Genomic DNA, 27,239 nt, shown 5'->3' with positions numbered 1-27,239 from the left:
CATTTCCTTTGAGATCCAAATTATGCCAGCTCAATTGCCATGCGGAACTTGAACTAGGCGGCTTGTTGGTTGTTTACCCCTTGAAAATGTGATCGCATTGCGTATATATAGTCTGTACTATATAGACCGTCTACGTCACTGATTAAATTCAATTGAAAAACGCGCCGAAAGTCTACAGCGAATTCGAAAAACAGAGGGTGACAAAAAAAGACCATTTCCCATGGATCTAAATCATTAAAGGCACTTCTAGGGCTTCACCTCAGTACTGCACTTATGTATATTGTAGCACCCACTTTCACTAGCACATCAGGTATGTTACTCCACTTGATTAAGTTATTTTGAGAAAATAAACTAATAGCAAGATGGTTCAGATTGTTTGATACTCTTCTTGCTCACTATTGATGGATCGTAAATGAAACAATCTCGAAATATATGCTTTTTGAGGAAAATCCGAACTAAGAACTTACTCGGTGGACGCACGAACAGCAACTGAATGCAAATTTCGCCGAGTCGATTATTGGACGGACGATGTGCATCATTCGGGACCGACGAATGGATTACATGGAGAACCTCAGAGAGGGAGAAACTGCGCTCTACGTTTCCCTCCCATTTAGCTTAGTTTTCGCCTCTTTTGCAGATTCGCATTTGTTGATAGAAACCACTAGTTTTCATACACGCTCATTCTAAACAAACAGACCCCAAAAACACCGGGTACATTGGAACTGACCTTTCGAAAACAAAATTTAGATCAAGTGTGCTCTGAGTTTTAATTCATGTTAGTTTCACGGATCACATCGTTTGGATTAGTCAGAAAGCATTTTTGTACCATTTACACTAGACGTAGTTCAACTGGAAATATTTAGAAACAAATTTTCTAATACTGTTTTTTTTCCTCATTTTGATCATAAAAATCGTTTACAAAACAGCGTTGACTTCCGAAACTTTAGCTATGAGTTCCAGCGTGACGCCGCCTTCTGTTCGTGGTAAGTACCTGTACCTTACTCGCTATACGAATGGGGGGCTTCAAATGAGCGTTATACTCGTTAGGTAACAAAGCTTTCTGGCTGAGGTCAGGTGGAAAGGTGGAAAAGCCAGCCCCAACCAAAGCTACATGGGTGAGTGAGAGGACAGAAAAGAGGTTTTCCAAGGCATGAATGCTTTACATCCTTCACAGGCTCGCACTTCTCCATGTGGTGGTGTCTTCTCTACTCCTCCCGTCGACAACTGCGACGAGAGCCCAAACATAAGTAGGCTCAGTCGCATTCCAACTAGGCGTGGAGCGAGTCCGTCGTCTATCCATTTGCGAAAAACTTCTCTGGAGCGGCTTACTTCTTCGCCGAATATGCGCCCGTGTATCAGTACGTATTCGTTGCCCAATCGACGGGTCGAGCCCGAGCATAATGTTGTTGAGCCCGATCGGAAAACTGATATCGATGAGTTCAATCCCCCCAAGCGGAACGTGGTTCCAGCAAGGACCCGTGTCCACACGACGCCAGTCGGTGGGTATCGCGAATCCCTAAAACGTAGTCCACTTCTGATTATGCTGTCCACAGAACCTAATCAAATCGGAAAGAAGACTGAAAAGGGGTCGCATCTCCGTGTGCTGGAGTTGAACCGGATGCGGGTCTTTGAAACGCAGAAGAAAAAACTGGAGAACTTGCAGTCCGAGTTTATGCACAAGATCCGTTCAATGGGTTCAGATCTCCGGAATCAAGGGGTCTTCAAGTTTGTGGGTATGACTGTAAACGATGAATGCAAGCTCGTGGTCCACCAAGATGATCTACTTCGATTGCCCAAGATTATTCGTAAGTCTTTTGGTTTTACATCTTCAATTGAATGAATTTGTATCACTTTTAATTGCATACATTTATTTTCTAGCCTCTGAAAGTATAAATGACTTGAAAACCAGGTGTCGTGCGATTGTAGAGCAGGGGGTTATGTTGGTTTACGACCATATACCAAGAATTCAGAGGGCTCAAAATGATCTCGAGGCTAGCGAAAAGCGTGAGGAAACTCAATCAAAGTTGTCTAAGCTAGTGGTAAGTTTTTGTGGAACCTCTGATGCACTAGCAATGTGAAACTATTTTATTATGTCTCCAGGAAGAAAAAATGACTTTGCTCGTCGAGGAGATCGAGCAGTTGTGCGGTGCAGGCTCCAAACACGAATCACCCAACAAAAGTCTTTACCGCGAGATAGGAGAGCTGCGATCCCAGAAGCAGGCCATGGAGGTTCGTTACTTTGACGCCCAGAAGGAGCACACTGAACAGATCAACCAGTTGCGAGCTGATCTCGACGCCAAGCTGAAACAGGAGCTGGCCAGTCGAGATCAGATCATTGTGGAGCTGAGAAAGAGCCTGCGACGAAGCGAGGATATGCTCAATGATCAGTCCATTCGATTGGCCGAGAACAATTCCAAGCTGTTGACAGAGGATTCCACCATCGAGGTACTGCGCTCCGAGGTAGCCAGGCTCATGGCTGTGTAAGTTAACTGGTCATCTCGGCACTCAAGATTCTTACAGATCTTTCCTTGTATCGTTTCTAGAAAAGCGCAAATGGTTCAGCGTCTCGAATCAGCGGACATGGGTCTGGAGCGGGCCCGAAATTCCGTCGATAAGAACCTGAAACAGATCGACTACCTGGAAGGCGAACTGAAGGAGGCCCGTGAGCTCATCGTCCATCTGCAGAAGCGTCCGGATGCCATGGACGCGGGCGTGAAAGAGAAGGATTTGATCATTGCCGATTTGAAACTGCAGCTGCAAGGACTCGAGCAGCACAAGAAGGTCATGAACAAACAGGTGGAAAATACCATAAAGCAGCATGCCGACCTTGAAGAACTGGGTAACCACTATAAGGAGGCTCTACAGCAGATAAGGTAACCCGCTTGTGGTTAACAGTATCTTGATTAACTTATCTCTTGCTTGGTTAACCAGCGATCTAAAGGAGACCCTAAATGTTACCAATGCCAAACTGGATATGCAATCCAAGCTCGAAGTGCAGCTGCGCAAGGAAGTGTCCAAGATGCGAGAGCAATCGGTGATCGATCAGAAGTTGCTGCGCGCTCGCAGCGAATTGATAGCGACACTGCAGAAGAATGGCCAGGATAGCAGCACCAAGCTAGACCAAATGTACTATCAAGTTAGCGAGAAAGACACTCTTATCAATCAGGTCCGCCGAAAAAGGAATTGGCTAGCCTCGCTTATGCTTATCCTTATTCCTCCTGCAGGTAAACAACCAGCTGATGTCGAAGGAGGAGGAGTTCCAGAATCTCTACGGGACCCTCACGCACAAACAAATTGAAGTTAGGAGGCAGGAGCATATCATCAAGTTGCTAAAGGAGCAGAATTCACGGGTATCATTGTTGCGAGCCAATCAGGACGAGCGGAATGCCACGATGGAGGAGGAAATCATTAATCTTAAGAACACAATGTAAGTTCAATAACCATACGAGTTTGAGTAGAAGTTCGCCAGCTTGCTATACTTTACACAAATCCCCTGGTAGATTTTCAATTGCATTCGGGCCATATACCGTGGAATGAGGTTAAAGTCAATTGAAGTACCAATTTCAACTGGACCAGTTTCCAAAATATTTGAGTAAGTGATAGCAATGCAGCGAACTTTTTGCTTGGAAAGACAAATAAAATGATTAAATGCTTCTAGCCGTGATTATGCCAAACTAATAGTTTGCAATATTGGTCAAAATTTTTTTGAAGTTGTGCCGGCTGGCGAAGCCATTAGGAGCTGTGGCCACCGTCAGCGTGTGGACTCTTCCTTCAAGTTTCTGCAAGAGCCCAATCTGCAGGACGCCAATTTGCAAGACGCCAATCTGCAAGACGCCAAACAGCAGGAGCCCAACCTGCAAGACGCCAAACAGCAGGAGCCCAACCTGCAAGACACCAATCTGCAAGACGCCAATATGCAAGACGCCAATCTGCAGGACGCCAATCTGCAAGACGGCAATCTGCAGGACGCCAATCTGCAAGACGCCAATCTGCAGGACGCCAGTCTGCAGGAGCCCACCCTGCAAGACGCCAATATGCCCCAACCACGCATCTTTGAGCCGCTGCAGCATCAGCTATTTTACCACATAGAACCATCCCCCGTTGGACAGCTTAATTCGCTCCGTCATTTACTGCACTCGCGCTATCAACTGCAACATCCAAATACCCGTCCTACAGATCCTGCTCGTCCCCAAAATGTCGCAAATTCCCTGCCACCTAAGCCTCCTCTGCGATTACGAAAAAGCCAGCGCTAAAGATCCAATTTGAACTACAGGAAAACCCAACCCAATCCCAACCCAAACCCAACACATCCCAAAGAAGAACGTTCAGCATGGAAATTCTTAAGATGAACAAACCAAATTTATTGTAACCGTTGGCTAAATGGCATTGTTTTTTGTACCCATATGTAAAAAGTAATGGCAGAAATCTGGTTAAGTCTCGTTTAGGGCGGCGGCTTGATCAATCGACTAGCTTCGATTGGTTTAGGAATCTGAAACTGGCGCAGTTAATTGAGATGATTTGGATTTTTAGGGCAGGGTCGAAGTTGCAGATACATTTATAAATATAAATATTGAAACATGCGTGGTCTTTTGCATTTAAATATTTAAAAATACTGGCTATTCAGGAAGTATGCATGCTTTTTTGTTATAAAAATCGTGAAAGCATACTCTCCGATTTTCAAACTCAGTTTTTGCCGCTGCGTGGATTCCGTAGGTTTCCTAGTAGATTATCTGTTACATGTCGGTTAGTCGCATCAAGCAGCTCGTTAAGAACGGTTGGGCTTTCTAGAAGTCCAGATTGTGTGTGTTCCAGAGAAGGTACTCATAAGTGTAATGAATGTGTGGTGCTGGTTGCAGATCAAATAGTGCGTTTTCGAGTGAGATAAAAAGAATAAAATAATGAAATTGGGTCCCACAAACTTTGACTTTATTTGTTACTTGATCCCGGCCAATTGTGATAAGACGGCAGACCGACCACATGTGAAGCACCCAAATCTTCTCAAGAGCTTGAGTAAACATTTTTCGTCTGACTGTTAGATTTGAATCGAGTTCACGAACCCTGTGTACATTTGGCTCCTAACACTTTGCAGTCGACAGGCATGCGTTCAGATAAGAGATTCTTCTGGCGATTCTTCGGATTCCACAGATATTTGGACATACCTTGGTTCCAGAGATGCAGAACCTAGAAGACATGTCAAGTGCTGTGATTTGTAATCGCATTGAACTCTCGATGATTGCAATTTTGCCTATCAGTCAACTGCAGCAAGACTCATAAATTACGTTCTGAGATAGGTATAATTAATTTGTGCAAACAGATTTGTGATTTGTATGGAAGTGGATTAATAACCAGCTGGGTATGATACTTAAGAATATTTGAACAACAAATTAAGCAAAAAAGAGAGGCCTGGCGTTAAATCGATGACTAGATATATAAATTTATGCAAATTTCTGTCAATGACCGTCATCATAAATAGGGATTAAGTTCGAGTTTCTATTTTCGGGCCAGCTAAACGATCTAGAGCTATAAAATTCAGAGTAAACAAATTCATAAACTAACGAATTAACGAAAGTCACTTGTTGTCAAAGCTTGACATTAGCCTAACTTTGTTGACCAACTAGTTTTTGGCGAACTGGAAAAAGCTTAATCGCGTGATTCGCTGACGAGCCCTTAAGAATAGAGCGTCATGGAGTCCACGTAACCATGAACTTGTTATACTGATCCACTGATCTATATAAACTGAGCTATTGTGTTCCAGGCCGTCTTGTGTCTTGCGGCGTTCCATCTGGATGCATTTGAGCTTTTGTGTTGTCTGCTGCCTGCATTTCATTTGTTGCCTTGTACCTCAAATTAGTTGTAAACCTAAAAAATGGATGATGCTGCAGAATACCAGAAGCTCCGGCGAAACATGAAGGGAGACCAAGGATCGAGTGAAGGACATCCAGGTTCAAATGATGGCATCAGCAGTGTGATCTACAGCGCGGAAGGAGAAGAGGTGAATATACTGGGGGATCCTTGGGCCATAGGGACTCGCATAACAGATCCTGCGTCTTAATAGCTTACCATAAATTGTGAGGCGGAATCGGAGTCATCCGGCCAGCGAGATCAGTGGAGCAGGGGAGTGGAATTCCTCTTCTCCTGCATCGCCCTATCCGTTGGCCTTGGCAATGTCTGGCGATTTCCGTTCATTGCTCTGGAGAATGGCGGTGGCGCCTTTCTCATACCCTACGTGATTGTGCTCCTGCTGATTGGCAGACCGGTTTACTATCTGGAGGTCATCATTGGTCAGTTCTCGAGCCGTGGTTGCATCAGGGCCTTCGATATGGCACCTATAATGAGGGGTGAGTTGGATGGAATTCATTCCCGACATGGTTGCAATTTCTTTCTTTCGTTTAGGAATTGCCTATGGTCAGGTGTATTCCACCGCCTTGGCCACCACCTACTACGCCTGCATTATGGCCTTGACCATCAGGTATTTGGTGGCCAGTTTCAGTGAGGTCCTGCCCTGGACATATTGCCTGGTGGAATGGGGCAAAAGTTGCGTGGCCACGGGAGCCACAGCTGCCAATGACTCATCCATTGTGCAGGGAGTTTCCTCCGCCGAGCTGTTTTTCACGTGAGTGTGGATGATCGTTTCAGAATGTAGAATCCCTAGTTAACCTACCATGTATACAGGCAAACGGTTCTGAGGGAGCCCGAATCGCTGGACGATAATGGCCTGGGTACTCCCAGTTGGGATCTGGTTTTGTGTCTCCTGGCCACTTGGGTGATCATCGGCACTATTTTGTCAAAGGGCATTCGCAGTTCTGGGAAAGCTTCCTATTTCCTGGCCCTGTTTCCCTATGTGATCATGGTCGTACTCCTCATTCGGGCGGTCACTTTACCTGGTGCCTGGCAGGGAATTGTGTACTTCCTGAAACCCCAGTGGTCACAGCTGCTCAATCCGCACGTGTGGTACGCGGCCATCACCCAGATGTTCTTCTCGCTGGCCATCTGCTTCGGAACGCTGGTCATGTACGCCTCCTTCAATGATTTCAACAAGAATGTGCTCAAGTAAGTTCAGTAACCTCTTTAGTTTCATATCACTTTCATGTGCCACTCCTTTCCAGAGATGTGATAATAATCACCACCATAGATTCTCTTACATCCATTCTGGCTGGTTGCATCATCTTTGGAATTCTGGGCAACCTGGCCTTTGAGACCAAAACCAAGGATATTTCGCAGGTGGTCAAGGGTGGAGCTGGTCTAGCGTTCATCTCCTATCCCGAGGCCATTGCCAAGTTCAAGTACCTGCCCCAACTGTTCGCCGTGCTGTTCTTCTTCATGCTCCTGGTCCTGGGCATAGGATCGAATATTGGAATGGCCTCGGCGGTGGTGAATGTGGTGAAGGATCGATTCACCCATTTGCCGCACTGGCTGCTGGCCGTGGGTGCTTCGATAATTGGATTCCTATGTGGTCTGGTGTACATGACTCCGGGCGGACAGTTCGTACTGAATCTCGTCGACTTTTATGGCTGCACTTTTATAGCCCTGGTCTTGGCCATTGCAGAGCTGTTGGCAGTGGGCTGGATTTACGGCGTGAAGCGCATCTGCAGCGACATTGAGTTCATGCTGAATCTGAAGACCAGCTTCTACTGGCGCATCTGCTGGGCCATTGTGGCACCTGGTCTGATGTTCCTGGTCCTCGTCTACATGCTCTTCAGCTACGAACCTCTGTCGTACAGGGGGGTTCAGTATCCTCCGGTCTACTATATGGCTGGCTGGATTATCTGGGGACTGGGTGTGCTGCAGCTGCCCTTCTGGGCTTTGGTCACGATTTACCAGCAGCCAGGAAAGACTTTTGGCAGTGTGAGTAAATGGGTTATATATCTTTGAAAATATAAATACCACCTGTATCTAATGTCCAACAGAAATTTCGAATGGCCATGCAACCCACTGCCAATTGGGGTCCATTGCAGACGCAGAAGTTCGAGGCCTACATACTCCATCGAAAACGCGAGGCGGACTTTAAGAGTCCACGTGGCGGATACTTGTTCGACAATATCTTTGGTTAAAGATTATACTCACTCTATTGTATTTTAGAGTTACGCTTTATTATTAATGCTAAACGCGCCAAACGTTTGTTTGCTTCAAGCTTGCAGCTTAAGATGTGACAAAAAATTACGAACATTTGGTAATTAATATATTCTTAGGCTTTAGGCTTAGTATAAGCATTGAGAGTTATCTGTTTTTAGGTTATCTAAATAATTGGATTTGTTTTCGAAAAAGAAAAGCCACAGACCAGTGAATATTCAATGGTAGCTAAATGATATTGTCTTTGACTGGGTGAAATTATGTTCTATGGCTGGGATTATCCCTATTCATTGGTTTTTCATTTTATTTTCTTTGCATTGGCGGCTCTGCTCTGCTTTAGTTTAATTATCACAGCACTTTTTGATTCTGTTGTTATTGTGCAAAATTATATAGTTCTCAAATATGTATAGGCCAGGAATCTGGCGTTTTTGTGTATTCGGAGCAAGTGCCTTAAAAGTTCATCAAACTATTTACAATTGTTATAAATGTATGGCATTATGTACGGCATAAGTCCTAAAGTGTAAGTGGCAAGCTGTAGCCAAGCAACAATTAGTCAATTTTTTTTGATTGAAAATCGTATTTGGTTTAATCATTTGCTTAGATATATAAAATATGCAATTTTAAACAATTGTTTGATTCAAATTGAGTTTAGATTTGCTTATATCTTTGGCAGATTTCTGTTAGATTTGGGCAAAGTTAGCTATATCCCCCATCCCTCTGATGAAACCCTTTCAATTAAATTCATTCCCCAGCTTGACAATCTTTTAGGTTTTTAATGCTAAGAATTGACTTTTGGTTTGCAGATTTCATAGCCTACATTTCAGCGCAAAATTCAGCGTTCAAATATGTGATTTACTACTATGATATATCGGTATACATATATAGTTCCCACTGAATCTCTATTTGTTGTGGCTAAAATGGAAGTTCTTCGCTACCAACTCACACTAGATATGGTCCTATTAATTGGGCTGGCCTCTATATGATTTATAGAAAAATCTAGCACACGATATGAAGTTACCTTGAGTATATTGTCTACTACTTAAGTTAGATGCCTAATCGAGGGTTCACCAGCACATCGAACCCCTGCAATTTCGCAGCGCTGATTTCGCCGACTTTTGCTAGAGAGAGTTGAAAAATTTGTATAGGCCTAGTTAATATCGAATTAGAATCACGTAACAGGTGCAGTTTCCTTCATATTGCAGTGTTTGTTTCGCATTGGTTTAGCCATAGCCTACTACTCCATACTCCAGATCCACTATATACAGATACAGATAGAAAAATACGCGACTCCAGCGCTCTGTACTAGAAGGCCTGTATTGGTCGATAGAGTCCGGTGTATCCGCACAGCCGCGCCCGCAGCGCCGGAATCAGGAAGGCGGCCAGCGAGATGTCCTTCAGCAGCTCGGCGCACTCGCAAACCAGCAGATACATCTTGTCGCCCTTCTGCGAGGTGCTCTTGTGCAGGGCGATGCGCCTCAAGCCCGCGGCACGTGGCAGGTACCTGGAATGAGTGGAGCAGCAGTTAGACTTCGGATGAAAGCCACCTGCACTGGTGTAAAGAACATTTATGGATGGGAGATACACAGGGAGAAATCATTGCTTTACAGCATTTGCAGTAGTTGCAAGCAAGGACTCTATAAATGTATCTCATAGGCACACAATTCCGTCAAGTGTACCTGTACAACATCCGTGCTCCAGTCCAGTAGAGCCAGTTCTTTTCGAATCGTTCGCCATCGTCGCCCTCGAAAACCTGCGGAATTAAAATTGAATTTTTCATGACGGAACCCAATCCCGCTTGGACTACCACTACAATCCCACCTTGAACACGCTAATAATGTAGCCGGTGGCCGCGGTCTGCGACTTCTTGAAGCTGCCCACCTCGTTGGAGGGCAAAACCAACGGCGGCCGGCAAATGGCAGCCACCTCGCTGTACAGATCCAGTGTGTGGGCGGCAGTGTATCTGGCAATGAATCGAGAAACGAGATTGGCAAATTAATGGGCGATTCGCAGGCCTGATTGGAGCACTCACTTGAGGGCCTTTGGCTCAAACTTGGACAGCGAGGAGACGCGCAGGCCAGCATAGAAGCTGGAAGGATCCGTTTGCAGCGTATTGATCAGGTAGTACGAGATGAAGGGGAACTCAGCTGGAAAAGTTATAATCAATATGAGATGTATCTAGATGCGGGTTGCCTCTACGTTCCACTCACAGCTCTTCTCCATGTTGGCCAGCAGCATTCCGCCCACTGCCGTATTGGCCTGCTGCACTTCGGTCACCAATTCGGCGGCAATGGAGCGCTGTTTGAGCAGCGGATGCGCTAGTGGCGACTCCATCACCGGATCTATGGCCTCCAGGGGACTCATCAAGTGCACTAGGATGCACAGCTTCGGATCGGAGACTTCCAGGACACTTAGAGGGCTTGTGGCCTTACCATCGGCACTTAAGGCGGGCAGCTGAAAAAGGAATATATTAAATGTTTAATATCTTTCTAATACGTTATTGAGTTTACAATGGGGTTTGGTTTTTAAATAATATTTTAATAAGAATTAAAATACTCACAGGAATGCCAGCTGGCAGGAATCGGTCCACACTGTGCACGGGAATGATGAAGCAGTCGCGATCCAGGGTGGCCAATGAGATTGGTTCCGCTCGTGTGACTCCCGAGCTGGCGCCGCCACCAAAGTTCACTGTAACGTACAGTGAGATACCATTAGAATGACCGTCGAAAATGCAGTGGCACAACAGTTAGCCATTTAGTTATAAAAATATTTAAAAAACGTATCAGCTTTCGGCAAGCCTATGATGTTCGATTCAAAGCTTTGCCTTAAGATCCTTGTTTAGGCTGCGATTAATTGGCGATTAGCTGGAGTTAGAGGAGGTCGATACCAAAGCTCTTTTTGTGGTGCATGTGATTCCCCAGAAGCTTTCAGTATTTTCACTAGTTAATCACCAACAATCAGATGTAGAGAACAGGAAACACAAAAAAGAAATGAAACCGGAAACGGAAACATAAACAAGACAGAACTTGCAACAGACGAATTGAAGTATTTGTAGAGCATCCGGTTTGGAAATCGAAACTCTGTGGGGTTAGCTACGTAAAACGTGCAACAAACGTTAATTGGGTAAACTTTGGGTGGTATTAGGGTGTTTTTTTTTGGATAGGAGGTGCAACATATAGGGTATTGTTTGAGTGTGTCAGTGTGTTTTATCTTTATGGTTTACGGGGTGAGCTGGCTGGAAAATGACATTAGTGTTGATCGAGTTTTGGGCAGCAACAACAACAACTATAGTTGAGATCACATCAGATCAGATCTCAAATATATATTGATTTCAGGGGGGACTCAAACCTTGCCGCGTGGCTGCAGCTGCGGCCGCTAGCAATGTTGTTGTTGCCGTGGCCACCGTTGCATCAGCGTACCCCAGTGTTGTTGCTGTTGCTGTTGCCAATAGATGTTGCTGCTGCTGCTGCATTTGCTGCTGCAGCTGCTGCTGCAGTTGCTGCTGTAGTTGCTGCTGCATTTGCTGCTGCATTTGCTGCTGCGTCTGCTGCTGCAGGCGGATCAAACTGTTACTGGCGCTGTTGCCGTTGCTGTTGCTGTTGCACTCCGTACCCGGTCCGCTGCTGTTCCAGCGCATCAGGGAGACGGATGGCCGGCGGTCGACCAGCGGCTGCGGCATGTCCAGCTCGTAGGGCAGGTTGCCTGGCAGGGCCAGCGAGGGGGCGGTGCTCGAGAGCGGGGTGCTCGGGATGCCTGACAGGGCGCTACATCGTTCTGAAAATTGGAGGCTCTCGATACTTTATGTTATATGCACACAAAGAACACAAAACACACACACAGCAAACAACACTGAACAACAGAACAACTGGAAACCTGAAAAACGGGGCGGGGGAATGTGGGTGTTTTTGGTTAAATCATAATCTGTGTTTCGGTTGCTGGATATGACGGCCTTGTTACATTTGAGAATTCGATAAGGGACGAAAGCGGCTTAAAGGATACTCTTGGAATATTTGAAGTTACTCCGTTTATACCCATATAAAATGAAGGAAGCTTCATATTTTATATTACACTTCGAATAGTTTATTTTATAATTATTTATAAGAGGAAATTCTTAAATATTGTACTGGTGACAATAAGGTCGGAGATAAGATCGTAAATTAAAGGATTTTTTTTTGCTTATTTAGTTAACAGTGTGTTTCAGCAGGCTCTGCTGCCAAAACGGATGCTGCCAAAAAACTCCTTAGACCTTGAGTTTTGGCCTAAATTCAAGGCCATTGCCAAATGGGGGGATGGGTGTGCAGATATTGTTAAGGGGCCGAAATCAAATGGTAACTTACATACGCTTGCTTCTGCTTCTTTCTGTGCGAGCTCTGTGCCCCAAAGCCAAGCCAACTGGAAAGTGCAAGATTAGCTGTTGCTGGCACTAACACACTCACCTCTCCACACACACTACCACACACAAAGTTGCACAAATCACGAAAGGAAACTGAGTTCCATTAACAAATGAACACCTGCTCACGGTTAGTAATGCATGGAATATTTAGCAACAAATAGAATTCAAAATGAATCACCATTTAGTTTCCATTTTCCCAATCAATTAAAATTCTCTAATATTTTATATTTTCTAATCCAATAAAAAAAACAATTTAAATGTTAAAAAAATCTATTATTACTATGATCGAAACTTTATATTATATTGGTAATTTTGGGATCTTAAAGCTCTTTATCTGTTATAAATAAAAAGTTATCACATAATCACTTCTAAATCACAAATATTTTTTTATTGATTATTTAATAGTCTGTTAAGTTTGCCGTACTATCAAATGAAACTCAATAAGGCACTTTTTCCCACCATTCAATTAGGCTTACACTCAGTCTCACGTTTTATAAATAATAAACGAAGAACCCTGCTAAACTGACCCCCAATTAGGTGGCCATAATAAATGGTCCCACCTGTCAGGTGGCCGTTTGTAAAATTGATGAAAACATTTCAATTGAATGCCCTGCAATGGCTGGAATGCAAATGTCTGGTTAATGGAGCACAAGTAACTGAGGGCCAGGCTCAAGCGACTACAAAGGACCAAAGTAATCGGGTGGGACAGGGACGGAGCGAGTCGGCCGCCAGGGGAGGGAGTGAGACGGAAGGTGAGCCATGTTTGTGAATGATTGAAATGGGTATGCTAGGTTTAAATGCAGACACTAAGGAATCGAAAGAGTGAACAAGGGCGTCTAAATTAAATATCATGAACAAAACTGGTTAAGCCTTTTTGGTGTATTTTAGAACACGATTTTACTAGAAAGATAATAAGCTTTCATGTAATAAGAAATATAGAAATATAGCACAAATAGTTTGTACACAATCAAAAAAAGTTTTGTTCTTAATTTATTTTTAATTTCAATGTATAAATATCTGTTTTTAAATATATTTGACCAGTATATAAGCTTGTGCACTATTCCTTACTTCATGTATTTGTGAATCTTCACATATTTTGTAATAGATAATATAAGCTGTTCACTCTTTCGATAGTCTACTGTACTTGCAATGGCTTTGTTGTTGCTATTGCTGCTGCTGCTGTGCTTGCGTTTTGCAAGGCAAACGACAATTTACCTTCGCCCACATCGTAGCCGGGTCGGTTGGGCGAGAAGAAGAGATGGGTCCTGTAGTGGATCTCCTCCGGCTGCTGGACGAGTCCCATGTCCCGGGAGCGCTTCGTCCTGTTGGCCTTCGACTGCAGCTTTCCGCCGCCGCCGCCCGTTTTGCTGGCCCCCTCGCGGAAATTCTTGCGAAACATTAAATTCATCGTGAGTTCGGTGGCTCAAATGCGTCTGGTGGGGTGAACTTGTTGATGATGTTCGGTGGGTGGTTTGGTTGGTGGTTGGTGGTGCTGCTGTTGGTGGTTTTCAGTGGGTTCTCCTAATTGCTGACCACTCGGGATGGGTTGTGTTTGTCTGTGTGCGTGTGCCTGCGCGCTAAGTAATCTGATTTGTCGTTACTTGATTTTCATTTGAATAACTTTCGCCGAGCGCCGTTTTTGTTTGCCCACTTATTTGGGGCAGTATTAAATTTAATTTCTGTTTTAGAGGTCGAGCAATTTGTTTGCATTTACCAAGGTCGCACAGCCAGAATGAAGAGATAGTTAATTATTTGTTATTGCTTTCCGCGCTCGTCATCAAAGTTTATTTGTGTACTGACTATATTATTTATTTAATTGTAAATTATAGTTTTCTTTGCTATTATAATTAGGTTGTGAGTTGCGATGTTATCCATCTTTAAACAATTTATTTCCCCTTATTTTAGCCACCTCGCCATAGTGTTGGCTTTCTAACTCGGCCCGCACACGCGAATTCGCACTTAGCCACTTGAGTTCGTTGACTTGTACATTTGGCCAACGAAAAGGCAGCAAGTCCTTTTCGGAGCTAAGTGAACGTACACAAGTGCCCTTACATGGGTGTGTGTGTGTGTAAGTGGCAACGGCAAGCGGAAATTTCCGGCTCAAAATTACTTAGCCCAACCGAACTGAACCGAACTCACTTGCAGGATACGCGAACTTGGGCTCAAGTTATCCTACAACACGTAAGAAGCGCAAAAAATACAACAAAAAAGGCGAAATAAATGCGAAATGCTCGGCAATTACTACTGTGTGTTAGTGCTAGTTTAATTAGTTCAAGACACGGCGCAATTAGTTTTATGGTCGCTTATTGATCGCCTTGGTGCGATAAATTTAGACAGCTGTTCGCTGGAACAGCGTAGGGGCGTGGCAGGACGCGTGGGCGGGCAGAAATTGACAAGTGCTTAGCCAACAATGGGCTGTGGCAATTTATAAACAGCCTGCTGGCTTAAATGAAGCATTAAAAAAGGGAAAGTTCAACGGAAATTTCAGAACAGTCAGCAAAGTAAAATTAAGCGTAAAATTAATTAAAATCTATGGCAGCTTGCATTTATTGAATAATAATAATAACTACAGCATTGGATTTTTTATTATAAAAAAATAATGAAGTCTCTTTACAAAGTCTTAGTCAACACTTTGCCAAATGATTAGACCATTAAGTTCAAGGCAAATAAACAAGCCAATCATAATATTGCTCATACGCCCCGTGGTGCCGCTGGTTAAACTGCCAAAGGGCATTACTTGGGCATAATTCGTTTCGCAGCCACTTGGGCATTGGCAGACGATTTCCTCCATGATGATGATACCCCAGCTAAATCCATTAACCAAGTCAATCGCGTAAACCATCAACTCAAGCGAAAATCAAACGATGAGCCACAAAGAATGGGATCGTAAACATTTTACACCATTTTCAAGTGGCTTGCCCAACTATGAGTATAATTAATTCGCTTTACGAGCCCGGCTACACCAATAATGTCCATCATTAAATGAGGGCCACATATCACAATCAAGAAGCCAAGACAAGTGTGAGAGGTGATAACCCAGCCGAGAAGAAAATTGTGCGGAATTTTCTGGCCAAAAATAAACAAGCTAATGACACACAAATTTTGCGTTCTGTGCTTTTGCCAAAATACAAATCGAGCAAGAGGTAGAGCTACGAAATTTATAAAATTAGATTTTCATTTCGGGGGGTAAAATGCGCGTGCTGTGTTTTTGGTTTCTTTGTGTTTTTGTGCACTAGGTCATGGGATTAACGGCCCTTGACCTTGGCTACAATTTAACCCCACAGCTGCATTGTGTTTGTGTGCACATATCTGTGCTCAATTATTTTCATGAATGATTGCGTATCGTGCAGGATCTGCGTATAGCCATACATACATATAGATACATGAGGCCGGTTATTTAGAGATAAACAAGCTACAAGCTGAAATGGTAAATTAGTTCAATATTGATTTGAAGTTATATCTTATTCATCGCTTTTCTATAAACTTAAAAAAAGCCACTGTATCTAAAATTAGCCTTTTGCTTTTACACTTTTTAATTACACTCAGTTATTTGCAGAATTTTTGTCACTTTATATATAGTATTAAAACGATAAACACTTCACTCGCTTGTGTTTTTGCTCCAAATGGGCATTTATCAAGATATATATCTTATGTATATGACTTTATATTTTGCATTTTTATTTGGCCCACATTCGTGGCTCTTGGCCGACTGACCAACCAGTTTAGACTGGTTTCAGTTGGCCAGAAGCGATTAACACGGACGCACACAGGACACACTGACACCTTTCTTGTTTCGTAGCGAATTTGTATTTGCTCGGGGCGTATGCGTAATATTTTAATTAGTTTAATTTCTCGTTCGATTGCCTAAAGCGCGACACTTATTTATGAGTCATCCATCTCGTAAATAGAGCGATTGATAGACCTTATCCCATTAATGCTTTTCCAATATACACACGCTCTTTTCGGTGAACCGCAGGGTAAATGAAAACCATACGAAATACGAAATATGAAAACGTTTTGCCTGCGACGCGACAAGAAATCAACTGGCACTTGGAGAGCTTTTCCGCTTTTCCGTTTTTCCGCCGACGCGACTGCTGACAAGGCGTTGTTGTCGATGTCAGATCGCTCATCGTTCGCTGGGCGAGAATTTTTCATTAACTTTCTGTTCTTATGAACTTATGAAATTTTACAGCCAAGAGACAACGCAGCACTGCGAAAAGCTCCTGTTCGTCACTTGTTGCGTATACGCCGTGTGGGACGGACTTTCAACGGACGCTCGTATGCTATGCTTTTTGTTGTTTATTAATCAAATATTTATTTCATTGTATATATATACTTCATGTATGGGAATACGCTTTTATGTCCTCACGGCTCGACCAATTAATGACAAGTGAAAATGAAATCGAAAATGCTTCGGAAGCAGGAAAAAAAAACGCAACAAAAACGTAAAGCTGCCCACAAATTAAAATCCACAGACTGAGTGCTCACTTCTATGGCCTTTCCCATTAAAATGCAGAAGTTGGCGGGCATATTAGTTTTAAGCAAGTTAGTTTAAGAGAATTTAACAATTGAAATTGTAGTTGTATGGCTTAAAGCAGAGGAAGAAAATGAGGTACCCCTTTAAACTTATACAACTAAGTTACTAAGTCATTTAATTTAGAAAGGGGTATGTATTGTTCCCATCCATAATTGGCTAGCTTTGTGTTCTGTAGCTTTTTGTTTCTCTTTTTATACCTTTCATGGCTCCTGTTCACCGTTGAGTTCTTTGTATTGGTGTGTTTTTTTTTGTGCTGCGTGTTCTGTGCTCCGCTCGACTTTTTATTGATTATGTGTTGTTCCTTTTCCCGGAATTTCCCACACTGCCTCAAAGTTTCTCTCAGGGAAAAGTTTTTCTTTGGCATCCGGAAGTCATTTGCTTTTTGCTGCTCGTCCTGTGGCTTCAGCCTAATTGGTCGCTCATAACTTGCTAATTGTATAGGGTATATATCCATTCTTTACGGTACTTAGTTGATTTTCCGGCAACTTGGTCTTTGATATATAATCAAAGTTTACCACAAGCCCCTGCAAAGTGATTTTGACATTTTCCGAATGACTATAATTAATTTGAAGGATATTTTGGACACTTCTGTTACCACGCTTAGCTTGGACCTTGAAAATAATCCTTGAATATTTATATCTTGTTTTAGACTTATGTCTACAGCAAAGTGAACCATAAATTTGGTTGGTATTTCTTGTGCAGCTGGCCAAATCCCCAGCCCAGGTGCATCCGTATTTGAAAGGCTTTCATTTTTGTGGCTTTAACTGGCAGGAGCGCTCGAGGGAGCCGCTGTGATTTACATGTGTCTAAGCCGCCTCCATTTCCCATTTCCCAGCTCCCAAGACCCCGGTCACCGTAGTTGTCATGCAGTGGGGCCTGCCTATGTGAGATGACCCTGCCACAGACCAAAACTGTCTAAGCCCCAACCTCCACTTCCCTTCACTTCTCTCCTGGCTGCATGCAACATTACTGCATTTTGGACTGCGGCAAACAAACACGCAACTTGCCACTAAGTGCTGGGGAAAAACAAAGTTAATCAGCCAAAGAAATGCAGTATAAACCGCAATCGTGCACTCAGAGAAATGGGGTTTATCTACTGCTGTAACATTGTGGTCAATGAAAACGTATAGTATTTACCTATATATTTGCTCCCGTTTTTAAGGATCATTTGGGGTTTTGTTTTGCGTCGTTTTTAATGACCACATAGATAATTTCAGTGGACTTTATTTAGTGTTTTATTAAATAGCGAGCGGAACGAACATGACGTCCTAGTGGCACGTACTTAAGCCTGTGATCCAAATAAATTTCCACGCTTCATAAATTTAAATGAATTCCGTTTTCATGGCCCACTTGAGTGGTCCTTCAGGGTGAAAGTGTCTCCATTTTCCACCCATTGTGAATCTTTAGTTGGCTTTTAAGTTGCCCGTTATGAGCTGCTTAACGTGTGCATAAATTTGCTGTTATATATATGTATGTATATCCCAGCCTTTTAGTTTCATTTGGCAGTGCGTTTAAGCTGGTCGTAACTTCCACCGTTCTGTTCTTGATTTTCCCCAGGAAGTTGGTGCTTGGCACGTAATTGTGTCTAGCTATTTTCCCCAAACGAAAATTCCCTCAGCACTTCGACTCTAATTTAGTTTGTAGTAGTGAGCTAAGTTTGCTTAACCAGGCAAATGTTATCTTAATTGTTAGTTATACGGCGTGGCTTTCTGATTCACCCCACATTTAAATGGAAATGGAAGCGCTGTGCCTAATTTATGACATTCGTTTAGACAATGCTAGTTTGGTTATTAAATCTGCCAGCGATGACAGTCACAACATGACTCCGTCAACCCATGTTTACTGGGTGTCAGGGGGTGTGCTCGAAGTGCTGGTCATTAGTACAGATGGATGGGCGTATTAATAGAGGAATGTGATTTATGTTATGCATTGCATGCCACTTTTTCTTTACACTTTATGGAAAATTAGATATTTCTGTCCATATATGTACATATAATAATCTATTTACGAGCTGTTAAATTAAACAACCGATAATCATTATACCCTATATTATTTAAGGGTGCTGTATGTATGAAGAAAACTTTCAATCTACAGACCCACTCGTCCTTCAGTCGCTTTTTAAGGTCAAGAAGGTGTCTAAACACCTCCAGCACTTGAAAACCTCCACAATTTATTTTGTGACTAACAATCACATGACAACTTCTTCAAAAATTCCGACTCCACTCCGAACAGCCAGCCATCATGTGTCCGAGCTGTCAGTCCAGATAAATGATAAAAACAGACTTTGGCTTCGGTTTTGATTTTGATAAGGGGTCCGTCAGTTTGCAGATAGCCGATTGATGGGCAGGGAAACTAGGAGCTATTGACGGTGGATGGGGACGCTGGACTAGTGCCCATCTATCAGGCAGTAAATACCAATCGAATCCCTGGGTATCCCCGATGTCAGCTGCCGGCTTAGTTTGCCCCATTTACCGTATGGAATTTAAAATTCCATTAACACCAGTCACCACAAAAAAAATTTGGAATAGCATCGGGAAAATGGCTGGCAAATTGCAAGTAAATCTGTGTCAGCATTTTGCCTCTGCCTGCATCAGTTTCAATTTTCGCAGCTGCTTTCGTCACTTTATGGCCAACATCAAAGTGGTACAAGGGGCAAGGGGAGGGGGGAAATGCCCTGCACAAAAGGCAGAGCATAAATAACGACGTCATACCATTTCCGAGCACATAAAATTGAAAAATGCTGTGCAAATTACGTGTAAATACCAAGAGGCAGCCGAAACCAGCAGCGAAATCGCAATGAAAATGCGCGTAAATGTTGTGGCCGGAAACTGTTTGTTCATCTGCGCCTGTGTGTGTGTGTGTGTATGTGTGGGTTTCCTGCCGGTTTGTCTGTGTGTGTGTGAGTGCGAGTGTGTGCGTGCTGGCGATATCTGTGTGCAGAAGATGAAGAAGAAGGAGGCGGAGGAGGAGCAACATCTGCAGTGAAGTTTATGGCGACACTTGCTGATTATTCCCCCATTTGAACGTGCGGCTAACTTTTATAGTAAACAAGTTTTGTACTATTAGTTATTTATGGTTATAAATGTACAACAGATGCACACAGTTTGTTGGGAAGCACTTAAGCCACGCAACCGGATAAAGATACTTTTAAACAGCATGTCAATGGAAAATATCTCAAAAAGGTAAAGATATCTTATGTTATATATCTGAAAATGTTCGTTTTAAAAGAGAGGGAATAAAATATGAGCCATCAGTTCTTACAAAAATTTAATCCTCTAATCAAAGGTGAAATGTAAATGTCTAAATTTATGAGCTTCAAATAAAATAAATATTAATTATATTTCCCAAAAATATGTAAATTGAATTAATTATCCCAATAAAAATTATATTCTTTGCCAATCTAATACCAATTACTCGAAGCACTGACTGCAAAATCTAATTGCTATACCATGAAAACAAAAAACCACTCATACATCATTCTTAATTTACATTGGCCGCACTTCCTTTGGCGAATTTTCCCATCATTAGGCCAGGATATTTGCCATTTGCATAGGATTTGGCCACAATAAAGTGGCTCGCATATGCAATTATGCCGGACACACATGGCAATTGTGGCATACATTCTACACACTGGCATGAGCCAAAATGCTGATGTATAAATAATTCCCAACCATTATGCGGGAATGCTGACACAAGTGGCCATAACCTTCCATAACAAACAGTCGACCATAAACATAGTATGTACTATACTTTATATTCTCGATGCCCAAACGTTGGCCAAGATTGGCCAAGAGCATGCACAAAATGCGATTTTCACAAATTATACGAAATCGGTTTGCACTTAGAGGCAAATAGGGGTTAAACCGAATATATTTCCCAGTTAATGTGCCACTCACTCATATAGTCGCATTTCAGGGGCTCCGGCGGGCATTCGTTGAGGTTCTTGAGCCAGTGCATCAGGTTGGCCAATTTGTTGCGCTTCGGATGCGTCCTTTCGCAATCGAGAACGGTTGGCTCAAAGTCCATATTTAGCTGGAATTTGTTCATCTCCCAGGCTTTTTGCACTGCCTTCTCACACATACTGCACTTCGACGCGAACTCTGAAGAGAAACTGAACCACAGACACCTTAGCCGTCACCTTTTTGGCCTCACGTACTTGCAAAAATAGACCATAAATTAGCCTTAAAATAGCATTTGGTCTAAAGCCTTTTTCGGCCATAATCGCTGATATGAGACTATGAGACTTTGAGACTTCTCACTCAGCCGCGTTTCACTCTGTCCCTTTCATTGTTGTGTGACAAAATGAAATCCCAAACTAATTTTTACTGTCATTATTCATACGCAGCGCTGAAATCAAAAGAAAGGCCCTGAAAACAAGGGAGTGAATGGATATTTATGTGGCTGCCGTTTACACATCCTTTGGGCCACGAAAAATTACAGCCCCCCCTACCAACAATACAAAATCAAAAATTGAGAAATTTATTATGCAAAAATGGTGGCGGCTGAACGAAATGCTCTGTTGTGGATGACACCATAAATCAACAACCATCATTCACTGGCTTATAAAAATGTATTTACTGCTAAATTAAATTTAGCCTGCTGTTAAAAAATAAATCTTTCAAAATGTTAGAGACCATTTTGATGAATGTGGATAGATAAATGAAAGTTTTAAGAACTTAAACTGATAAAAATATTATTGGAAGATATAGTGAAGTATCAATTTTATAATTTGCATATTAAAGCTATCAATAAATATACCCAACTTAATTTGAATAATCGTTCTCAGTCTCCAATTTTTCTATCAATTTTATTACCCACACTCGTTTCATATTTTTTTGCTTATAAGCCATACTTTATATGTAAAATATGGCCTTGACTGTGGACTGTGTGTGGTTCTTTCCAGTTGGCCAACTACTGCTAATTATGGCCATTATTTGTGCGCTTGTTTTTTCAAATTTGTCAATTTCCGCAGTAATTTGCGACTAATTTTTTATTGGCCAAACAAATTGGTGACCAGGAAAGCCGCAAAATGCAATTAGATGCAAGTAGAGAAAGTGGAGCAGGATATGGATGTGGTTTCTGATTGTTATGATTGGGGTTCCAAGCGATGTCCTTTATCGATTTCTTGGGCTATTGAAATGAATATGAATCTTTCTGGTGAAGTATTTATTTGCTCGAGATTGACTGAAAAGACCATTAATCTCGCCTAACGGCCGAAACAAATCAATTATTCCCACAAGAACTGAACTCTGTCCTTTCGATGGCGAACTAATACCGCTGTCCTTCGTCCTTGGCCAGGCTCATTAGAATGGCTTATCACCAGCACAGTGATGAATGTCGAAACTTTGGCGAAAAACCAACAAATTGTGAGACACCAATTCCGGAAAACTAGGGATGCAGAATAGAGTGGAATGCTTTTCAGAGCACCGCCCTCAGCGATTTTTCATCCTAAAAGCTTCGCATTCATCACCAATATGCCTGCAGTATACTAGTGTACACATATCCTTCTGTATATCCTTGTGCTAGCCCATGCAACTTGAAAACTCAATTTGGTTTCGGCTCGCCTTGCATCTATATTGCATTTGCATGCCGTAGAGTAGAGAAAAGCATAAATAATTAATTAAATTAGAAGCAATGGTGAGGGGGGAGGTGGAAGGAAGCCTGATCCTGGCTTAGGGAATTTCCCAGGCAACTAAGAAAGTTGTTCGGCTTATTTTCGCATGACACAATTTCAAGACATTTTCCGGCTTGGCTCAAAACTCATTGAAGGCCGTAAGTTTTTGGCTTACTCGGTAAAAGGGAAAATATCTTGGGCCAAAGAGCAGAGCTTAGTTCCTACACTGAACAAAATGTATTTGTAAGTTAGTTTATAAAACTACAAAATTATTATAATCTTAAGTTAAACAGTGCCTTTTCCATATCTAATCTATCTGTATACATGTTTTTATTAAAGTTTAAGTTCTCCCGCTGTTTGAAGTATTTTATACATCTATGTATTTATTGTTACTTACATATTTATTTACCTAGGATATTCACTGTTTTTTTATGCACCCCAAAGTCCGACCTTTATTTACGTGACTTTCAATTGAAAATGGAACACGGAAGGAGGAAGGTAAATTTCTGCCAGGAGGAGAACCATTCCTTGGCATTCATTTCATTTGCTCCGTCCTTCATCATTCTTCCACTGAGAGGAGCAGCCATTGGGGGCGTGGCCAGCCCATAAATTCCACGTGAGCGTGTGGTGCAGTGGGTCCTCGCCGGAATCCGCCATCGTAAATGCAGACATTCGGTGGCTGGATGGCTAAAAAAGGGTTTTATGGAGTCCTTAGCCGGGCTCCTCGAAATGCCGGGCCATATGCATTAACGATTTTTATTGCTAGAATGAACGTACTTATATCAAAAGAATATCCAGCATACTCCTTTATGGGATTCTTGCTTTCCGTATAAATCAGAGCGTGAAGAATAAGGTTTGCAAAGTGGATTTAGGAGAAAAACGAGAGGAGTTGGTTAAGCTACTTAAGTGCCTAATATAACATGACATCGACGAAGAGAAATATACTTATATAATGGTAAATATTAATGGCTTTGCACATAAACTAATCTTTGAAAGCAGAGATAAACAATCTCTAAAATTTCAAGTTTTAAACTATCTTACTGTGCCATTTTTGGTAGCTTTAAGTTTACAAATTATGTCAATGTTCAATTTAAAAACATTTTAACTTAAGAAAGCCATATAAATTGATTTTCAACTATTTTGAATGGGTACTTTATAGCTAAGTGCACCACAAATAAATCTTTATAACACAAGCATCCTGCTTGTTGAACTTATGCTAAGTTTACATTTGATTCATGGAAGAGCTTACGATTGCTCTTATTCTATCTGATCCCCAAATCCCCTTTGCATTTGGCTGCCGGCCACCGAACACAATTTATCCCCCATTGAGATTTAATCCAGCTTGCCATCAAATACGAATGACAGCAGCCTTTGGCTGCCCAGCTGTATTTATACTAGAAACATCTAGGACACATACACATATATCCTTTTCTCCGGAATCAGCTGTAATGAGCTCGACCTTAGCCCTGCTGTGGGCCGTGTCTTTTGCTTGTCAGTGACAATCGCTGCCAAAAGATTCAATTCAACTCCTGACCTCTGCTGTAAAAGTCCAAGGCTAAGACGCTTTTGGCCAAGAAATCGAGAGGAATAAAAAGGGTTATCAACTGCGGGAGTTGGCCAGAGAAACAGCTGCAGTAGCCGCACACAGTTGCACAAATTACCACGCGAATGTTGGCAGAGTCATAAATTTTGATAAATGAAGTGGTCTGCCATGTCGCCAGCTACTTATCAGCGTTGTCATTGTCCAGGTGGCTCCTGTCCACGTCCTTTTGGCCACCGCACACCCACGTTTGGCAGGCTTCCAATGACTGTTGCTCGTGCTCTCGGCTCGGAAAATACCCTGAACGGCGGGTAGGTGGGCATTTAAATGGATATTCGTATATTGAAATAGCTCAAGGGGATTTGCGTTCGGTAGTTGGTTGTCCACTGGATTTCTTTCCTTCTGGTTGGCTTTTCAATTTACTGTTTTGTTAGCTTTTCGCAATTTCGCATTGTTATGCAGTTCTATTTGTACTCCTATTTCGCTGCCAACGCCACATGTATTTTTTCTGCATTTTTTTGCGGCTCCGCAAATGCTGCTCATGCATATGCAACAGCTCCTGGAAAACGCTGCATAAATCATACGCAGTGTTGCCCGTCGAGAGAGCGAAGCGGTTGCTGTTGCCTATTTTGCGGGAGAAGGACGTTCATATTGACTTTTTCTAGCCGGCTGGGCAAATATTAATTAACCATCCTGGTTGAGAGGAGAGGTCTCCTATTAAATTCCAGCCACCGACCCGTTCAGTGGGTCAGATTAACGACATGTATCCATCCGCATCCGTATCTATATGTATGTACGTATCCGTATCCATGTATCGCTCGTCTCAAGTCTTGTACTTTGTGGGTCACTTTGAGCATAATTATAATTACGAGCAAGTGTGCTTACAAAATTTTCCAGTTTGCTGCAGTTGCTCGCTGCCCGTTTTTGTTATAGTTGTGGGCCAAACTGGGTGCTCTGCTTTCCTTGCCGGGCGATGGGACCATAAATTTTAAATTAAGTTGCAGTGCCGTTGGCGGATTTCATTGTCGTTGCTTTTCCAGTACGCCGATGTTTCTGTTCTTGGCTTTGCATTGCTTTATTTGCAATATGTACGAACGGCTGCGTTGACAGCTGCAAATTCTGAAAACTGCAGCTCGCCTAATTGTGAGCGATGGGAATGGGATATTTACTGTCACTACATTATCACACATTATCAAGATAAATAGCAACGTGTTCAGACCGCTTAAATCGCTCACACAGCTACAGGGCATACAAGTCAAACTACTTTTATTATTCACAAAATTTTTGATTGTATTTCACGTGTCAGCTGCAGTGGAACTAAAACTAAAACTTGTTGGTTTAAAGCTAACTATTTGGCAGTTAAAATGATTGTAAGAGCATAAAGTATAAAGTAAATGTTATGTTAAATGTTGGGTATGTGATAAAATGCCTAATTTTTATACAGTTTTATAAGTAAGTTTGTTAATTTTCTATTACTAGAAAACTTAATCTGAAATGTATTTTTCGCAAAGTATAATGTTTTCCCATAACTTCGTTGCATTCTATTTCGGTTGCATGCAAATCTAATTCTGCGATCTGCAATAGAAATTCCCAAGTTTGCTTTCAACTTTCGTCTGTATCGCGTTGTTTGCAATCAGCGCTGACAAATTGCCAATCGATTTGATGCGCCAGACATCGGCGTCGGCCTCTGTCATCCATTTCCCCCGCTCCGCCGCCAGTTTTTCCCAGCGCTTCTTTAAAATCGAAAAATTTCTGTTTGCGTTTTGATGATTGCCGAAGACAATGAAATGACAATCAAAGTCACGTGCCGCCCAACGCCAGCTGCAAAAAAAAAAGACTGGCATGCAAATTTGTGCGAAGAAGGAAAATGAATCCAAGGGAATGGGACGATCGTTGCGAAGGGTGAACCATCCAAGGTGAAAATAAGTATCATTCGAGTATGATTCGTTTTGATTGCCAGGGACAAATGCTTCGATTGCCAGTCCTCTTGTTGAATTCTGAATTCAGAAACCTGCGGAACAACTACAACAATTACATGCCAACATTGTGTCTCCACACGCTCATTAGCCCACAAATGCCAAGTGCTTGAATAAGATATTTTCCCAGGCCGCTGCACTTGTTATTAGCCAATATAGGCTTAACACTCTAATAACCAACCTTAAAAAAGCAAATACTCTATTTCTATATTATATCAATTCCTTGAATTGAAACCAGAAACATTTCGCTGGCGCCACGAAAACTTCATGGGTTGTGCAACTCTTTAAAGTTTCATAACATAGAAAGCTGAACAAAGGCTGAATAGAAATACATCCGACCTTGGTGGCTAGAGGGTTAAGCAGATTGTCCCAATCGTGTGACCCAAGGACCTAGACTCACCTTTTGTGCCGGGTCCATTGGCCGTTTGCAGTGAGGACATCGGGATGGCCAGGCAGTTGCGCGGCGGCGGCGGAACGGCGAGCGCCAGATCCTGCGGCGGTTCGGAGCGCGGACACGGCGTATACGCAATCTTGCTGCCGCGTCCTGGCGTTGGACTAACGCGAGCATGACGCCCCCCCGTCACCGCTCCCCCGCTGCCCCGTTCGCTCATCTCTGCTGCGTTTCACTCTACTGGAAAACTAAATGCATTTTCTTTTTTGTCGTCTGGCAGGCACTTCCGCTGCTGCTGGCGCTGATGCACCTGCAGCCTTGGCTGCTGGTTTGTTGGCTTGCTGCTTTTCCGGGGCTTAGGACATCTCTCGTTATCCGGCGATTGTGCGTCAATATCCAGGCAGGCCCTTTATGCTAATGCTAATGCACGGATTGCAAATGTCTCGGGGTTATGCTGGCTTCTATTCCCCCTACCTAACCCCCGCACACCACGGCTAGTGCATTCAATTGGCTCTCGGGCGGGCGACCGTGAGCAAGGCTAAGGATGCGGCAAGGACACGCAGGCGACGACGACGACGACGACAACGAATCGAAACTTTAGGCAGTCCACACAGAACTTCACGTGCCACTGCAGCAGCAGCAGTCAGAATCAGAGTCACACGAGCAACAACCACAGGCGAGTTATCGGAAAAGCGCGACCACGCGACTTGCACTGCTCGAT

General features: G+C 42.8%; 3 protein-coding genes and 1 long non-coding RNA gene across 13 annotated transcripts; 2 read left to right on the top strand and 2 right to left on the bottom strand.

Moving 5' to 3' along the window:
• Positions 1-807: 807 nt before the first annotated feature.
• LOC6608800 (coiled-coil domain-containing protein 186) lies at positions 808-4,561 on the top strand. 5 transcript variants are annotated; one of them, XR_004361455.1, is made up of 11 exons: positions 809-983; positions 1,048-1,115; positions 1,175-1,499; positions 1,554-1,805; positions 1,879-2,039; positions 2,101-2,480; positions 2,544-2,873; positions 2,932-3,166; positions 3,225-3,427; positions 3,501-3,592; positions 3,659-3,749. XR_004361455.1 is itself a non-coding variant. In XM_032715984.1 (10 exons), exons 1-10 carry the CDS (start codon positions 950-952, stop codon positions 4,251-4,253), a joined length of 2,553 nt encoding a protein of 850 aa, XP_032571875.1. In that variant the 5' UTR covers positions 808-949; the 3' UTR covers positions 4,254-4,561. The 5 variants fall into 5 exon arrangements, 4 of the variants coding, with proteins under 4 accessions (XP_032571875.1, XP_032571874.1, XP_032571876.1 ...); XM_032715984.1 differs by lacking the exon at positions 3,501-3,592 and having other exon boundaries at positions 808-983; positions 2,932-3,136; positions 3,659-4,561; XM_032715983.1 differs by lacking the exon at positions 3,501-3,592 and having other exon boundaries at positions 3,659-4,560.
• LOC116800528 lies at positions 4,341-6,152 on the bottom strand. The gene is made up of 2 exons (XR_004361456.1): positions 6,061-6,152; positions 4,341-5,970 (listed from the first exon to the last, which is right to left on the bottom strand). It is a non-coding gene; the product is annotated as an uncharacterized LOC116800528 (long non-coding RNA).
• On the top strand, positions 5,841-8,475 carry LOC6608799 (sodium-dependent nutrient amino acid transporter 1). Its single transcript, XM_032715987.1, has 6 exons — positions 5,841-5,992; positions 6,056-6,338; positions 6,394-6,613; positions 6,673-7,050; positions 7,107-7,845; positions 7,908-8,475. Exons 1-6 carry the CDS (start codon positions 5,867-5,869, stop codon positions 8,049-8,051), a joined length of 1,890 nt encoding a protein of 629 aa, XP_032571878.1. The 5' UTR covers positions 5,841-5,866; the 3' UTR covers positions 8,052-8,475.
• Positions 8,069-27,239, bottom strand: LOC6608797. Of its 6 annotated transcripts, XM_032715989.1 has the most exons (9): positions 15,834-15,860; positions 13,676-13,847; positions 11,680-11,841; positions 10,628-10,755; positions 10,278-10,521; positions 10,100-10,214; positions 9,889-10,030; positions 9,747-9,820; positions 8,069-9,571 (listed from the first exon to the last, which is right to left on the bottom strand). In XM_032715989.1, the coding sequence occupies exons 1-9, from the start codon at positions 15,843-15,845 to the stop codon at positions 9,373-9,375; spliced, it is 1,248 nt and encodes a 415-aa protein (XP_032571880.1). In that variant the 5' UTR covers positions 15,846-15,860; the 3' UTR covers positions 8,069-9,372. The 6 variants fall into 6 exon arrangements, with proteins under 6 accessions (XP_032571880.1, XP_002033516.1, XP_032571879.1 ...); XM_002033480.2 differs by lacking the exon at positions 15,834-15,860 and having other exon boundaries at positions 11,416-11,841; positions 13,676-14,650; XM_032715988.1 differs by lacking the exon at positions 15,834-15,860 and having other exon boundaries at positions 13,676-14,482.

Source organism: Drosophila sechellia, chromosome 2R (assembly GCF_004382195.2).
Source record: "Drosophila sechellia strain sech25 chromosome 2R, ASM438219v1, whole genome shotgun sequence".
NCBI classification, from domain to species: Eukaryota; Metazoa; Arthropoda; class Insecta; order Diptera; family Drosophilidae; genus Drosophila; species Drosophila sechellia.
This window is presented reverse-complemented; position numbering and strand designations above follow the sequence as displayed.

Excerpts from the sequence above, each read along its gene's own strand:
- LOC6608800 (XM_032715983.1), top strand. The coding sequence starts at position 950 with ATGAGTTCCAGCGTGACGCCGCCTTCTGTTCGTG. Across the intron at positions 1,806-1,878 it reads TCGATTGCCCAAGATTATTC|CCTCTGAAAGTATAAATGAC; the intron begins GTAAGTCTTTTG and ends TTTATTTTCTAG. Across the intron at positions 2,040-2,100 it reads CAAAGTTGTCTAAGCTAGTG|GAAGAAAAAATGACTTTGCT; the intron begins GTAAGTTTTTGT and ends TTATGTCTCCAG.
- LOC6608799 (XM_032715987.1), top strand. The coding sequence starts at position 5,867 with ATGGATGATGCTGCAGAATACCAGAAGCTCCGGCGAAACATGAAGGGA. Across the intron at positions 5,993-6,055 it reads ACAGCGCGGAAGGAGAAGAG|CTTACCATAAATTGTGAGGC; the intron begins GTGAATATACTG and ends GCGTCTTAATAG. Across the intron at positions 7,846-7,907 it reads CAGGAAAGACTTTTGGCAGT|AAATTTCGAATGGCCATGCA; the intron begins GTGAGTAAATGG and ends AATGTCCAACAG.
- LOC6608797 (XM_002033480.2), bottom strand. The coding sequence starts at position 13,868 with ATGAATTTAATGTTTCGCAAGAATTTCCGCGAGGGGGCCAGCAAAACG. Across the intron at positions 10,522-10,627 it reads TCCTGCCAGCTGGCATTCCT|CTGCCCGCCTTAAGTGCCGA; the intron begins GTGAGTATTTTA and ends TTCCTTTTTCAG. Across the intron at positions 10,215-10,277 it reads GGCCAACATGGAGAAGAGCT|CTGAGTTCCCCTTCATCTCG; the intron begins GTGAGTGGAACG and ends TAACTTTTCCAG.